This window comes from Oncorhynchus mykiss, chromosome 22 (genome assembly GCF_057628025.1).
Source record: "Oncorhynchus mykiss isolate SJ-2025 chromosome 22, ASM5762802v1, whole genome shotgun sequence".
In the NCBI taxonomy this organism is placed as follows: domain Eukaryota; kingdom Metazoa; phylum Chordata; class Actinopteri; order Salmoniformes; family Salmonidae; genus Oncorhynchus; species Oncorhynchus mykiss.
The window spans coordinates 31962872-31978795 of record NC_143043.1 but is presented as its reverse complement, the minus strand read 5'-3'; the positions used below and the strand labels follow the sequence as shown (position 1 = coordinate 31978795).

The 15924-nt window shown below is 43.2% G+C and overlaps 1 protein-coding gene across 1 annotated transcript in view; it reads left to right on the top strand.

Annotated features, from left to right (window-relative positions):
• LOC110501655 (radixin) overlaps positions 1-13380 on the top strand; it is a 37943-nt gene extending 24563 nt beyond the window's left edge. The window contains exons 4-14 of the mRNA XM_021579359.3: positions 4054-4272; positions 4397-4548; positions 4719-4802; positions 4898-5044; positions 5410-5506; positions 6078-6241; positions 7237-7367; positions 8433-8593; positions 10216-10308; positions 10853-11062; positions 12055-13380. Of these exons, the coding sequence (XP_021435034.2) occupies positions 4054-4272; positions 4397-4548; positions 4719-4802; positions 4898-5044; positions 5410-5506; positions 6078-6241; positions 7237-7367; positions 8433-8593; positions 10216-10308; positions 10853-11062; positions 12055-12219 (1623 nt within the window). The 3' untranslated portion in view covers positions 12220-13380. The remainder of the gene's footprint in view (positions 1-4053; positions 4273-4396; positions 4549-4718; positions 4803-4897; positions 5045-5409; positions 5507-6077; positions 6242-7236; positions 7368-8432; positions 8594-10215; positions 10309-10852; positions 11063-12054) is intronic.
• Positions 13381-15924: the final 2544 nt, after the last annotated feature.

Sequence of the window (15924 nt, the reverse complement as noted above, 5' to 3'; positions counted from 1 at the left end):
CAATGCGACTAGTTCATTCTGTAGTGTTGGAAGGGAGCCCAGCTCTGACTCAACAGGAATCCTCTTCTGTTGACTGGGCTCTGCTGGTTCCCCTCACAGCTCATCAGAGTGTGTGCGCCACTCAGTCATTGGACTCCATTGACCTTAACTTACTCTCGCATGCACACACGGTCATGCTCACTACAACACGCCTGAACGTGCGCGTAGACACACACACTTGTTTAACAATTTATAACCATTCAAAATCCTTTTTCCCCCAAACCTAATTCTAACATCAATTCTACCTTAACCTAAGTCCCCTAGAAATAGCATTTGACCTAACAAAATGTTACCAGTTGGTCAAATTTTTGTTTGTTTACTATTCTTGTGGGGACTGCTGGTCCCCACAGGTATAGTTAAACACCTCCATCAACTGCTGTTCGCTGCTGATGGAGTACATCGAGCCTGCTTCAGTCAGTGTTGGACAGCTGGTTTCCATGGTGACTGACAAATACACAGAGAGACAGAGATCCGGTGAGTCAGGCTTTCTGTCTGTCAGAGCCTCAGTGTGTGTTATAAATACAAAGACAGGAGCAGTGTGTGCATGTGTGCTTAGATACGGACGCCACCTGACGTCAGACTAGGATCAACAGTTGGCCCAGTGTAGAGACTCTTTTTGAGAGAGAGTATGTCTGCAGAGCAGAGTGCAACGGAGTGGCTTGTTGTGTGTGTGTGTGTGTGTGTGTGTGTGTGTGTGTGTGTGTGTGTGTGTGTGTGTGTGTGTGTGTGTGTATTTGCATTTCTGAATTATAGTAAGATGAGCACAATAAAGAAGACTCCTTTGATAATTTCATGACGTCAATGGTAACATATTTAATCGAATATGACTTGTTTCTCCTATCGCACAAAAATAGGCATCATGGTGATATGCATCAATATTATTATTCACATAACTACTTTACATACTCATCCACTTCTGCAATTTTGGATCCATTTGTTGAGAGAGTGCTTTCGGAAGGTATTCCGACCCCTTGACATTTTCACATTTTGTTGCGTTCTTTATTCTAAAATGGATTAAATAAAAACAATTCTTCATCAATCTACACACGATACCCCATAATGACAAAGTGAAAACAGGTTTCAGAAATGTTTGCAAATGTATTAAAACTAAACTTTTACAGAAGTATTCAGACCCTTTGCTATGCGACTCGAAATTGAGCTCCGGTGCATCCTGCTTCCATTGGTCATCCTCTAGATGTTTCTACAACTTGATTGGAGTCCACCTGTGGTAAATTCAATTATTTGGACATGATTTGGAAAGGTACACACCTTTCTATATAAGGTCCAATAGCTGACAGTACATGTCAGAGCAAAAACAAAGCCATGAGGTTGAAGGAATTGTCCGTGTAACTCCGAGACAGGATTGTGTCGAGGCGCAGATCTGGGGACAAGTACCAAAACATTTCTTCAGCATTAAAGGTCCCCAGGATAACAGTGGTCTCCATCATTCTTAAATGTAAGAAGTGGAACCACCAAGACTCTTCCTAGAGCTGGATGCCAGGCCAAACTGAGCAATCGGAGGAGAAGGGCCTTGGTCAGGGAGGTGACCAAGAACCTGACAGAGCTCCAGTGTTCCTCTGTGGAGATGAGAGAACCTTCCAGAAAGACAACCATCCCTGTAGCATTCCACCAATCAGGCCGTTTATGTTAGTTGAATGCAAGTGTCACGTCACCTGGCACCATCCCTATGGCCAAGCATGGTGGTGGCAGCATCATGCTGTGGGGATGTTTTTCAGCGGCAGGGACTGGGAGACTAGTCAGGATCGAGGGAAAGATGAACGGAGCAAAGTACAGAGAGATCCTTGATAAAAACCTGCTCCAGAGCGCTCAAGACCTCAGACTGGGGGTGAAGGTTCACCTTCCAACAGGACAATGACCCTAAGCACACAGCCAAGACAACGCATTGGTGGCTTTGGGACAAGTCTCTGAATGTCCTTTAGTGGCCCAGCCAGAGCCTGGACTTGAATCCGATCAAACATCTTTGGAGAGACCTGAAAATAGCTGTGCAGCGATGCTCCCCATCCAACCTGATAGAGCTTGAGAGGATCTGCAGAGAAGAATGGGAGAAACTCCCCAAATACAAGTGTGCCAAGCTTGTTGTGTCATACCCAAGAATACTCAAGGCTGTAATCGCTGCCATAGTTTCTTTAGCAAAGTACTGAGTAAAGGGTCTGAAAACTGATGTAAATGTGATATTTCCGTTTTTTGTATTTTTTTAATGAATTTGCAAACATTTCTAAAAACCTGTTTTTGCCTTGTCATTATGGGGTATTGTGTGTAGATTTGAGAAAAAATGAAAAATGTAATACATTTTAGAGTAAGGCTGTAACGTAACATAACGTGGAAAAAGTCAAGTGGTCTGAATACTTTCCGAATACACTGTGGGTGGAACGAACTGAAGATGGGACAGCCGGGCATTCATGCGGTTGCGTCTGTTTATGCTGTTAAATGGACTCTACAACATTTTCTCAGATTGAGCAGCCCGCAACTCCACCCCCATAAAAATACATTGCGATCCTCCACACAATCACATTACACAACAAACACAGTACAATACACCAGCAAGCACCACATTACAACTGTACATCCAGTTGTGCAACTGAGTCCTGGAATTCCTGACGGGCCACCCCTAGGTGATGAAGGTTGGAAACAACACCTCCACTTCGCTGATCCTCAACACAGGGGCCCTACAGGGGTGCGTGCTCAGCCCCCTCCTGTCCTCCCTATTCACCCATGACTACGTGGCCACGCACACCTCCAACTCAATCATCAAGTTTGCAGACGACACTACAGTAGTAGGCCTGATTACCAACAATGACGAGACAGCCTACAGGGAGGAGGTGAGGGCCCTGGCGGAGTGGTGCCAGGAAAATAACCTCTCCCTCTTCGTCAACAAAACAAAGGAGATGATCGTGCACTTCAGGAAACAGCAGAGGGAGCACGCCCATCCACATCGACGGGACCACAGTGGAGTTTCACGTTCCTCTGCATACACATCACTGACAAACTGAAATGCTCCACCCACACAGACAGTGCGGTGAAGAAGGCGCAACAGCGCCTCTTCAACCTCAGGAGGCTGAAGAAATTTGGCTTGGCCCCTAAGACCCTCAAACTTTTGCAGATGCACAATTGAGAGCATCCTGTTGGGCTGTATCACCGCCTGGTACAGCAACTGCTCCGCCCGCAACCACAGGGCTCTCCAGAGGGTGGTGCAGTCTGCCCAACGCATCACTGGGGGCACACTGCCTGCCCTCCCAGGACACCTACACCACCCGATGTCACAGGATGGCCAAAAAGATCATCAAGGATATCAACCACCCGAGCCACGGCCCGTTCACTCCGCTACCATCCAGAAGGCGAGGTCAGTACAGGTGCATCAAAGCTGGGACTGAGAGATAGAAGCTGTTTTTCAAGGCCATCAGACTGTTAAATAGCCATCACTAGCTGCATACCACCCGTTTACTCAACCCTGCACCTTAGAGGCTGCTGCCCTAAAGACATGGAATCACTGGCCACTTTAATAATAGATCACTCGTCACTTTTTAATAATGTTTTACATGCTGCTTTACTCATCTCATATGTGTATAGACTGTATTCTATTCTACTGTATTTTAGTCAATACCACTCCGACATTGCTCATCCTAATATTTACATATTTCCTAATTCCATTCTTTCACTTTTAAGTTTTGTGTGTTGTGAATTGTTACATACTACTGCACTGTTGTAGCTAGGAAAACAAGCATCTCGCTACACCCGCAATAACATCTGCTAAATATGTGCATTGGACCAATAAGATTTGATTTTAATGATAACTCTGGGTTTGTTGCCCCTGGCTCCTTCTTGTTAGCCATATTGCCAACTTGGCCTGGCCAAACAAAGTTCAACATTGCTTGAATACCTCGGCCCCATCCCAAACATCCCCACAGAGAAGACCACCCTCAACCTCACACACACAACCCACCCCAACGCACCTATAGATAGCCTGCTAATCATTGATGCATTTTGTGTTTTCAGGTGGTGAAGACAGTGGGCCTCCGGGAGGTGTGGTTCTTTGGCCTGCAGTACACAGACAGTAAAGGTTACAGCACGTGGCTCAAACTCAATAAGAAGGTGACACAGCAGGATGTGAAGAAGGAGAACCCTCTGCAGTTCAAGTTCAGAGCCAAGTTCTTCCCTGAGGACGTGTCTGAAGAACTCATCCAGGAGATCACGCAGAGACTCTTCTTCCTGCAGGTAACACACACGCGCACTCGCACACACACACAGTTCTACAGTGTGTCCTTTGTACTCACAATGTACATTGCAGATCCAAACAAAGTATTCAAACAAGCGTGTGTGTGTTCCCTGCCCATTCCAGGTGAAGGAGGCCATCCTGAACGATGAGAACTACTGTCCTCCAGAGACAGCCGTGTTGCTGGCCTCCTACTCTGTCCAGGCCAAGTATGCAGACTACAGCAGAGACGTCCACAAGCCTGGTTACCTCACCTCCGACCGCCTGCTGCCACAGAGGTCTGTACTCCATGTCCATTCCTCTGTCCCCCTCAGAGGGAGTGTGTTCTTTCTTAAATGAGCTGTTCTTTAGTAAAGTGGCTCAACTCCCTGACAATAAATCTGTTTGGTCTTTTGATGCCAGGCCTCTACTGTGGCTCTGTTTGAATAACCCTGTGTGTGTTCTGCAGAGTGCTGGAGCAGCACAAGTTGACTAAGGAACAGTGGGAGGACAGAATACAGACCTGGCATGAGGAACACACAGGCATGCTCAGGTAGGTCTGTGTATGTGGCTTTGTATGAGAGTGTTTGTGTCACACTTTCTCCTCTACACAAGTTATAACTTTCTAATGTGTGTTTGTGTACATAGAGAGGACTCTGTGATGGAGTATCTGAAGATAGCCCAGGACCTGGAAATGTATGGAGTCAACTACTTTGAGATCAAGAACAAGAAGGGAACCGAGTTGTGGCTGGGTGTGGATGCACTGGGACTCAATATCTACGAACATGAGGACAAGTACGCAATACTGACTTATACAATGTGGAATAATTATTTGTCCACTTATTTATTTGATATACTCCATGACACTATCGCCCTCTGCTAGCCATGGATGGTACCTCTAGTTTCATTTTGTACTACTCTGACATCAAATCAAATGTTATTAGTCACATGCGCCAAATACAACAGGTGTAGGTAGACCTTACAGTGAAATACTTACTTGCGAGCCCCTAACCAACAATGCAGTTTAAAGAAATACGGATAAGACTAAGAAATAAAAGTAACAAGTAATGTACTGTAGATAGGTAGTTATCTTCCTATTGCATATTACTGTACTAGCATAGTGTTGAGACAGTCTGTGTTTTCCCTTCCCTCCACCCCAGGTTGACACCAAAGATTGGCTTCCCCTGGAGTGAGATCAGAAACATCTCCTTCAACGACAAGAAGTTTGTCATCAAACCCATCGACAAGAAAGCCCCAGTAAGTCCGTCTACCGGGAAGGCAGGGGACCCGTCTACCGGGAAGGCAGGGGACCCGTCTACCGGGAAGGCAGGGGACCCGTCTTCCCGGGAAGGCAGGGGACCCGTCTTCCCGGGAAGGCAGGGGACCCGTCTTCCCGGGAAGGCAGGGGACCCGTCTTCCCGGGAAGGCAGGGGACCCGTCTTCCCGGGAAGGCAGGGGACCCGTCTTCCCGGGAAGGCAGGGGACCCGTCTTCCCGGGAAGGCAGGGGACCCGTCTTCCCGGGAAGGCAGGGGACCCGTCTTCCCGAGAAGGCAGGGGACCCGTCTTCCCGGGAAGGCAGGGGACGGTGGGAGGAAATAATACAACACAATGTACAATAAACAATGAGAATATAATAATAATAATAATAATAATAATAATAATAATAATAATAATAATAATAATAATAATAATAATAATAATAATAATAATATTGGAGTAGAGTTGTCCACCCCTGTTCTCCACCTTGTACTGTCTGTAAATGACCTGTAAATTGAATTAACCCCTTACTCTCCTCTTCCATTTTCTCCCCTCCTCCTCTCACTGCAGGACTTTGTATTCTACGCACCACGGTTGCGGATTAACAAGCGTATCCTGGCGCTGTGCATGGGGAACCACGAGCTGTACATGAGGAGGAGGAAGCCTGATACCATCGAGGTGCAGCAGATGAAGGCCCAGGCCCGGGAGGAGAAACACCACAAACAGATGGAGAGGTACAGTACTGGGCGAACACATGCAGACATGTGGTTGTGATTCTGACCAGAAGGGGGGAGCATTGTATTAAAATATGTCTGGTCTGCATTAGAACCACATCAAAGGTAAATCTCTGTATTTCCTTGATTCCCAAAAGGAGGGGAGAAGAGAGGATACAGGGAATTACAGAAATGAAAATGAGATACAAGTCTGATCTACCATCCTGACAGCTGCTCTCTGAAGATCAGGATGGTCCAAAGAGACTATTGAGATACAGCCTTGGACTGCATATCTCTGTATGCAGTGGTGTAAAATATTTCAAAGAGACTATTGAGATACAGCCTTGGACTCCATATCTCTGTATGCAGTGGTGTAAAATATTTCAAAGAGACTATTCACGTAGTTTTGGGGTGTATCTGTACTTTGCTATTTATATTTTTACTTTTACTTTACTACTTTCCTAAAGAAAATATGTACTTTTAACTCCACTACAGTTTCCCTGAAACCAAAAGGTACTTGTTAAATTTTGAATGCTCAGACAGAACAGAATTATGGTCCAACTCACACCTATCAATATAACGCGTTGTCATCCCTACTGCCTCGGCTCTGGCAGAGTCACTAAACACATGTATATACTGTGTTTGTAATTCATGTATGAGTGTTGGAGTGTGCCCTTGACTGTCCATAAAAACATATATTTTTTAATTGTGCCGTCTGGTTTGCTTAATATAAGGAATTTTATGTATAGCTTTTACTTTTTCACTTTTACTCAAGTATGACAATTGAGTAGTTTTTCCAATGCTGTTATGTGCATTTTTGTGTGTCTTGTCTTTTTGTAAAGCATCTTAGAATGTTGTACCTATTTTGGGATGATAATATTTTATACATAAAAATATAGTTTGATATTGAATATTATTTATATATAGCCGTCAACCGGGATATATATTCTACAATTAGTTCAATTAATTTGAATATATTATTAGCCCAGGCATGTTCATCGTCTTTTGTTTTACAGAGCCCAGCTAGAAAACGAGAAGAAAAAACGAGCGCACGCAGAGAAAGAGAGGGAGAAGATGGAGAAAGAGAAGGATGAGCTGATCGAGAGACTCAGACAGATTGAGGAACAGACGCTAAAGGCCCAGAAAGGTGTATACACACACACACGCTAAGGATACATCCGAGGAAAAATGACTGACTTGCATTCTCTCGCTTATTTTTAAATGTCATAGGTTAACCTTGCAAGCAACACCTTGGTGTTACACTAAAGGAATCCGCGTGCTTCCAAGCCGAAACAATTCTCAAGACTTTGTGTATATATTATGAAGACATTTTGTGACATATTTGTTCGTTCTAGACCTTTTTTCCGGCTGTTCTGCCACACTGAAGAAAAAAAAGAATACTGCACCAAACAACTTAGTTAGATGTAAAATTGCACTACTAAGATCTCCTTGTCAAAAATGTCAAAATTAATGACAGATTTCTTGAATTATTTTCGATTTATTCTGACTATTTTTAGGAAGTGTATACTGGCTACGTCATCTCAAAATGGACGCCTTTTTATAGTTTTTCAAGGGAAGGTCTTTTAAGTGAGTATACGAGCACACTCATTCGGCTCAGCTAGCTGAGGCACCAGCCGAACTGAAGCATGCTGACGCCTTAACACCCACTATAGTACACACCTGGGGTTCAGACACTCAATTACCACAGAACAAGTTCACAGCTACAAAATTTGCATTCAAGCCTCTTATCAGGAGGAGTGAGGAATGGAATATCAGTTGGAGATGGGCATAGGATGACACTGCCAGCTGTTATATCATGTTACGGGAACATTCTCTATTGTTGGCCCTTGACTTGTTGCACCACAGCCTTTCTGTTAGGACAGGACATAGCATGCCTGGGGTGTATTTGCATAGAGTGAAGTCATGGACAAGTATTAGCCATTGAGGCTGTAGTGCTGACATTATGGTGCCTCTAGAAATCTGATTTTATAATATAGATGAGGCCTTTCTCAGGTAAACACTGTCATTCCATTGGAGATTATTTGAGTACTCCTCTTGTTTCATAAAATATATAGATTAATGTGTGAATGTATATCAGGAAAGATGGGTGTGATTCTTGCTCAGATCGGAGTATATTTGCCATAAATTGTTGTCAATTGTGTGTGTACCTTTGTCTGTCTCTGTCTGTGTCGTTCTGTGTACGCTCATACAGAGCTGGAGGATCAGACACGCAGGGCCCTGGAGTTGGACCAGGAGAGGAAGAGAGCGAAGGAAGAGGCAGAGAGGTTGGAGAAAGAGAAACAGGCAGCAGAGGAGGCCAAAGCAGAGCTGGTTAAACAGGCTGCTGACCAGATGAAGAACCAGGAACAACTGGTAACACATCACATCACCAGTCTGGGCCACGCTTTGGATCAGGGCCCCGTTTACTGAACATACTTTCAGTGCATACTTCTTTCCTTCCTTCCTTGAAAAAAATCACTGATCTTATATGAAATGATTAGTGAATGCAATATGATAAAACACCTTACTCTGCTTTCTATTTGTTGATTACGTCAAGGAAGGATGGGTCTTAGTGTAGTTAACCATGTAAATATACCTACTGTAGGCAGGTATACAGTAATTCTCTAAATCAACAATCTCCTCTGGATTGTGCAATTATCACACTAAAACAGTTGTAAATTCTCTATTCTACATTATAATGGGTGGTTCGAGCCCTGAATGCTGATTGGTTGACAGCCGTGTTATTTCAGATGAAATAACACAGGTATTTTTTATTTATTTAACCTTCATTTAACTAGGCAAGTATAACAGCATTTATTTTTACTGCCGTAATTACATTGGTAACCAATTTAGAATAGCAATAAGGCACCTCGGGTTTGTGCTATATGGCCAATATACCACTGCTAAGGGTTGTATGCAGGCACTCTGCGTTGCGTCGTGCATAAGAACAGCCATTAACCGTAGTATATTGGCCATATACCACAAACCCCTGAGGTGCATTATTGCTTAGACATATCATCACTGTAATAACCCTGTCCCTGCTCTATTATCACCATGTCAATACATACAGTTGTATGTAAATAAGTGAGACTGACTTTTGTAAACACCTCCTCTGGTCACACTAGATTTTATGGATGGTTTTACTAGCATTCCACAGGTGATTTGGTTATTTGGTTATTCCTCATGGTATTTTCTTGGTCTTTCACTTGACATGCCTAAGCCCAACGCATAGCTCAACTTTGTGCTTCAGCTCCAAATGACTGATTATGGTCTTATTTAGAGATATTCATTGTTTTAAAGGGATAGTTCACCCAAATGACAAAATAACATATTGCTTTCCTTACCCTGTGAGCAGTTTATGGCAAAGGTATGACAGCAACCCATGCTTTGGTTTTGTTTACCTGGCCACTGTTTCTGGCCATTGTGGCGCAACTCCAATGCAAGTCATGCACTTAATGTCCAAATCATCCTAAAATAAAAATAAAATTATTGTATAACTCAATGAAGTTGCAAATGGATGATTTGGCCATGCATTTGATTTGTGGCCAGGTAAACAATAGTGAAGCATGAATTGCTGACACACCTTGTCCAGAGACTGCTTGCAGGGTAAGGAAACCTAAATGCAATTTGGGTGAACTTTCTCTTTATGCATAGGGACATAACATTGATGTATTTGGTTTGATGCTGTGTTGGAAGGCCCTGAGGCAGTAACCTTTTTAGAGTGCTGACAGATATGTGCGATTGAAGTGTTAATGGGGGGAATTCTATCCTCTTACCAGCCTCTCTCCCTCTGGTATTCCAGGTAATATTTCATAGGTGGTATATCATGTTAACAGTACTCACCACAGAACCACGTGTCAATTTATATTGATATTGGTTGGTCATTAAGTTTAATGTGGAGGAGAATGGGCCATGGCCAACTCCTGCAGTCTGGTGGCCAGTGTGTTGGGGTGTGTGTGTGTGACAGAAGTGTGCCTTGTGCTTGTCGCTCGCAGGCCGCTGAGCTAGGAGAATTCACCGCCAAAATCGCTCTGCTTGAAGAGGCCAAAAGGAAAAAGGAAGAGGAAGCGACAGAATGGCAACACAAAGTAACAGTTACCTCCTCTACCTCTCTCTGACCCCCACATGCCCCCTGCGCTTACTGAACTAATGCATTATTATAATGGTGTCTGTGTCTAAATGTGTGGGGGTGTGTGACCTCAAACCAAATAGTATAACAGCTTTCCTAAAATAACTTCAAAAGGTTTTGTGTATGTGTGGGAGCGGAGGTTGAAATTGTGAGCGAGGACTTGTTTTCATTGTGTGTCTGTCCTTTTTATTTGCATGTTAACCCGTTACTGTGTGCATGAATGTTTTACTGCTTTTTACAAGTCTCTGGCCTGCTCAGGCCCTACGCGTGCATTACCTTTTAAAAACAGATGTCCCTGTGTTTTGGCAAATGTATCTTAAAATGTGTTGGTGTATGCGTTTGTGTGTGTGAAAGCAACAATGTTTGTTCTACCTGTTGTGGATCCAAATAGAATATTGAAATGTGTCAGTACTGTGTGATAGTTATGTACAATACAGTAGATAAGCACTTTGTTGAACTCCAAGTGACAGTATTTCGCACATTAACCTCCCCCTCCCCACTAGGCCATCTCAGCCCAGGAGGACCTGGAGAAGACTAAAGAGGAGCTGAAGTCTGTGATGTCATCACCCCCGGCGCCAGAGCACGATGAGCAGGATGAGACGAATGCTGAGGGTAGCACCGAGCTGCACAGTGATGGGGTCACCAGCCACCACAGCGAGGAGGAACGTGTCACAGAGGCCCAGAAGAACGAACGCGTCAAGGAACAGCTGCAGGTAGACTAATGAAGACATGGCCTCACTTACATTTAACATTTTAGTCATTTAGCAGACGCTCTCTCCAGAGCGACTTACTGTACAATTAGTGCATTCCTCTTAAGATAGCTAGGTGAGGCAACAATACATCACAATGGTCCTCTGTAGCTCAGTGGGTAGAGCATGGCTCTTGCAACGCCAAGATAGTGGGTTCAATTCCTGGAATTACCCCTATGTGAGAAAAGGTTGTACTCTATGGATGTTGAAGAGCATTAACCTGCAGGTGTGTGTCACCGCTTTGATGTTTGCAGAGAACGACAGGGTGTTGTCCAGGGTCACGCCAAGGTTCTTTGCACTCTGGGAAGGGGACACTGTGGAATTGTCAACCGTGATGGAGAGGTCATGGAGTGGGCAGGCCTTTCCCAGGAGATAGAGCAGCTCTGTTTTGTTGAGCTTGAGGTGGTGGTCAGACATCCAAGCTGAGATGTCTGCCAGGCAGGCAGAGATGCGCGTTGCCACCTGGGTGTCAGAAGGGAGGGAAGCAGAAGAGTAGTTGAGTGTCATCCGCATAGCAATGATCAGAGAGACCATGTGAGGATATGACTGTTGAGAGACCTGGTGTAAAGAGAAAAGAGGATGGTGATGATGTAAAGAGACTTGGTGTAAAGAGAAAAAAACACTTGGTGAAAAGAGGATGAGCACCTAGAACCGAGCCCACGGGGACACCAGTAGTGAGAGCACGTGGTGCAGACACAGATCCTCTCAATGCCACCTGGTAGTAGTGACTTGCCAGGTAGGATGCAATCCAGGAGTGTGCAGATGCCATTAGGATGGATAGACTCCTAGAAGCTCAAACTAACTGACTAACTAACTGCAAAAACATGTAGGGTTTATGGTTAGGCATAGTGTTTGGGTTAATGGATCAAGTTTGCTGATAATTTGTTGAACTATAGACCCTGTCTGCAACTATCAAAATGAAGTGTGCTCTCTCTTCCCCTCTCCCTCTCTGTCAGGCTCTGAGTTCAGAGTTGGCCCAGGCGAGGGACGACACCAAGAAGACCCAGAATGACATGCTACATGCGGAGAACGTGAAGGCTGGGAGGGACAAGTACAAGACCCTGCGTCAGATCCGCCAGGGAAACACCAAGCAGCGCATCGACGAGTTTGAGTCCATGTGAGAGACCTCGCCCTCCCACCCTTGCATTGCCACGACAACGGCTCGTTTTTGTGTACAGCAAAACGTGCCCGTTCCCGTCCCATTCCCCCAAATCCCTACTTGCAAAAAGGCCAGAGGTGTGTGGATTCAATGTCCCGCCAACTATGCCTTGCCAAAGCTCTGCCCACTAGCGGATGGCCAATCAAACTGCTCCATGCTTAGAGCTCTGCCTAACCACATCTGGACTCGCCTAATCTGGAATGGCAAGCAACATACTGTCGAAGAGAATTTCTCCATGAACAAAGGATAATTTTAATGCTTGCATGTCTGATGTAAGAATGGATAGAGAAATTGGTTGATATCTTGCTTTCATTGAGAGGGAACAATTGCAGTTTAACTTTTGGATGTCGCTGGCCAGCTTGTATGTAAAAGCTTTAAATACCGTACCTTACGTTTATTTGTTTGCCATTAGATTAAGAATTTTAATAGTTTTCTTTTTTTAACGAAACAGCCTTATTTGTCTCATTTAATTTCGGCTTCATATTTAACTGTGGTGAGTTAGCTGTGCTCTAGTCAGTCATGGGTCAGCTGATGTTGAACCAGTGGTTTAATTCCTCCAGAATTTGACAACAGCGTTTATCTGTCCTCCCATTCTTCTACCTATACCTTTGTGTCGTTTATCGTCAATTGAAGCATTTACCATTTATTTATTTTCGTTCACAATAAAGATTCCATGTATGTCTCTTATTTCCAGTCAGTCAAAGTGTTCATCCCCAGGTTGAACGAGGTAAAACCAAATTGGAGGGAGGCAGCAGTGCATTATTATATGGATAGAGTGATATGAGGAACTGTTAATTTTGAACATTCCAGATTCATCACCTTCCAGACATGTAAGAATGGGGAAAATAAAAGAAGCACAAAACCGCCCTAGCCACGTTGGTTTTCTAAATCAAGGTTATGTAAGGAATGATCAGGTCAGCCACCTCCTTGAATTTACAACTGGTGTTGTTCCTGGTGAAAGAAAAAAAAACTGTTATTAAATTGTAAATATCAATTGTTTTATCCTTAATGTCAATCGATGTACAACAATGAACTTTACTAACCTTTATCATCTTCAGTTACAACTTTGAACCCATTAATCATTAGTTAAAAACATTTAAAAAATAAAAATGTAATGTTGTAGTAACCTTTCCAGAGATATTACCTTTCATACAGTGTTGTAGAAAGATGACGACACATTATAGGCTATTCATTCAACTTTATCACCACAGTAAATGTAGCATCCGTTTAATTTTAGATTTCAGATGTCAGAGTGCCTTCAGGAAAGTATTCAGATCCCTTGACTTGTTCCACATTTTGTTACATTATAGCCTTATTCTAAAATGTATTAAATAGTTTTTTCCCCTCATCAAACAGTACCCCATAATGACTAAGCAAAAACAGGTTTGCTAATTTATTTAAAACAACTGAAATATACTTTATTGAAGCTCCTTTGGCAGCGATTTACAGCATTGAGTCTTCTTGGGTATGACGCTACAAGCTCGGCACACCTGTATTTGGGGAGTTTCTCCCATTCTTCTATGCAGAGACTTTGTGGTTCCAAATTTATTTCATTTAGGAATGATGGAGGCCGCTGTGTTCTTGGGGATCTTCAATGCTGCAAAAATGTTTGGTACCCTTTCCCAGATCTGTGCCACGACACTATCCTGTCTCTGAGCTCTATGGACAATTCCTTTGGCCTCATGGCTTGGTTTTTGCTCTGACGTGCACTGTCAACTGTGGGCCCTTATATAAACAAGTGTGTGCCTTTCCAAATCATGTCCATTCAATTGAATTTAGCACAGGTTGACTCCAATCAAGTTGTAGAAACATCTAAAGGATGATCAATGGCAACAGGATGCACCGGAGCTCAATTTTGAGTCTCATAGCAAAGGGTCTGAATACTTAAAGTACCAGTCAAAAGTTTGGACACACCTACTCATTCAAGGATTTTTCTTTATTTTTACTATTTTCTACATTGTAGAATAATGGTGACGACATCAAAACTATGAAATAACACCTATGGAATCATGTAGTAACTAAAGTGTTAAACAAATCAAAATATACTTTATATTTGAAATTCTTCAAAGTAGCCACCCTTTGCCTTGATGACAGCTGAGCACACTTTTGGCATTCTCTCAACCAGCTTCATGAGGAATGCTTTTCCAACAGTCTTGAAGGAGTTCCCACATACCCTAAGCACTTGTTGGCTGCTTTTCCTTTACTCTCTGGTCCAACTCATCCCAATCCATCTCAACTGGGTTGAGGTCGGGTGATTGTGGAGGCCAGGTCATCTGATGCAGCAATCCATCACTCTCCTTCTTGGTCAAATAGCCCTTACACAGTCTGGAGGTGTGTATTGGGTCATTGTCCTGTTGAAAAATAAATGATAGTCCCACTAAGTGTAAACCAGATGGGATGGTGAATCGCTGTAAAATGCTGTGGTAGCCATGCTGGTTAAGTGTGCCTTGAATTCTAAATAAATCACTGACAGTGTCACCAGCAAAGCACCCCCACACCATAACACCTCCTCCTCCATGCTTCCTGGTGGGAACCGCAGATGCAAAGATCATCCGTTCACCTACTCTTCGTCTCACAAAGATACGGCAGTTGGAACCAAAAATCTTACATTTGGACTCATCAGACCAAAGGACACATTTCCACCGGTCTAATGCCCATTGCTCGTGTTTCTTGGCCCAAGCAAGTCTCTTCTTATTATTGGTGTCATTTAGTAGTGGTATCTTTGCAGCAATTCGACCATGAAAGCCTGATTTATGCAGTCTCCTCTGAACAGTTGATATTGAGATGTGTCTGTTACTTGAACTCTGACGCATTTATTTGGGCTGCAATTTCTGAGGCTGATAACTCTAATGAACTTGGATCTTCTTTTCCTGCGGTGATCCTCATGAGAGCCAACATAGCTCTTGATGGTTTTTGCGACTTCACTTGAAGAAACTTTCAAAGTTCTTGAAATTTTCTAAATTGTCTGACCTTAATGTCTTTACAGTAATGATGGACTGTTGTTTCTCTTTGCTTGTTTGAGCTGTTCTTGCCATAATATGGACTTGGTCTTTTACCAAATAAGGCTATCTTCTGTGTACCACTCCTACTGTGTCACAACACAACTGATTGGCTCAAATGCATTAAGAAGGAAAGAAATTCCACAAATGAACTTTTAACAAAGCACACCTGTTAATTGAAATGTATTCCAGGTGACTACCTCATGAAGCTGGTTGAGAGAATGCCAAGAGTGTGCACAGCTGTCATCAAGGCAAAGGGTGGCTACTTTGAAGAATCTCAAATATAAAATATATTTTGAATTGTTTAACACTTTGTTTGCTATCTACAGGATTCCTTCCGTATGTTATTTAATAGTTTTGATATCTTCACTATTATTCTACAATGTAGAGCATAGTAAAAATAAAGAAAAACCCTTGAATGAGTAGGTGTGTCCAACCTTTTGACTAGTACTGTAAGGTATTTCATTTTTTATACATTTTCTAAATTTTCTAAAAACCTGTTTTCGCTTTGTCATTATGGGGTATTGTGTGTTTTATAATAAGGCTGTAACAAAATGTGGAAAAAGTCAAGTGGCCTGAGTACTTCCGAAGGCACTGTATGTACGCATCATCTTCTGACATTCTTTTCAGTTATGACAATGTTTATGGGGGGAAGAAAGAAAAAATAT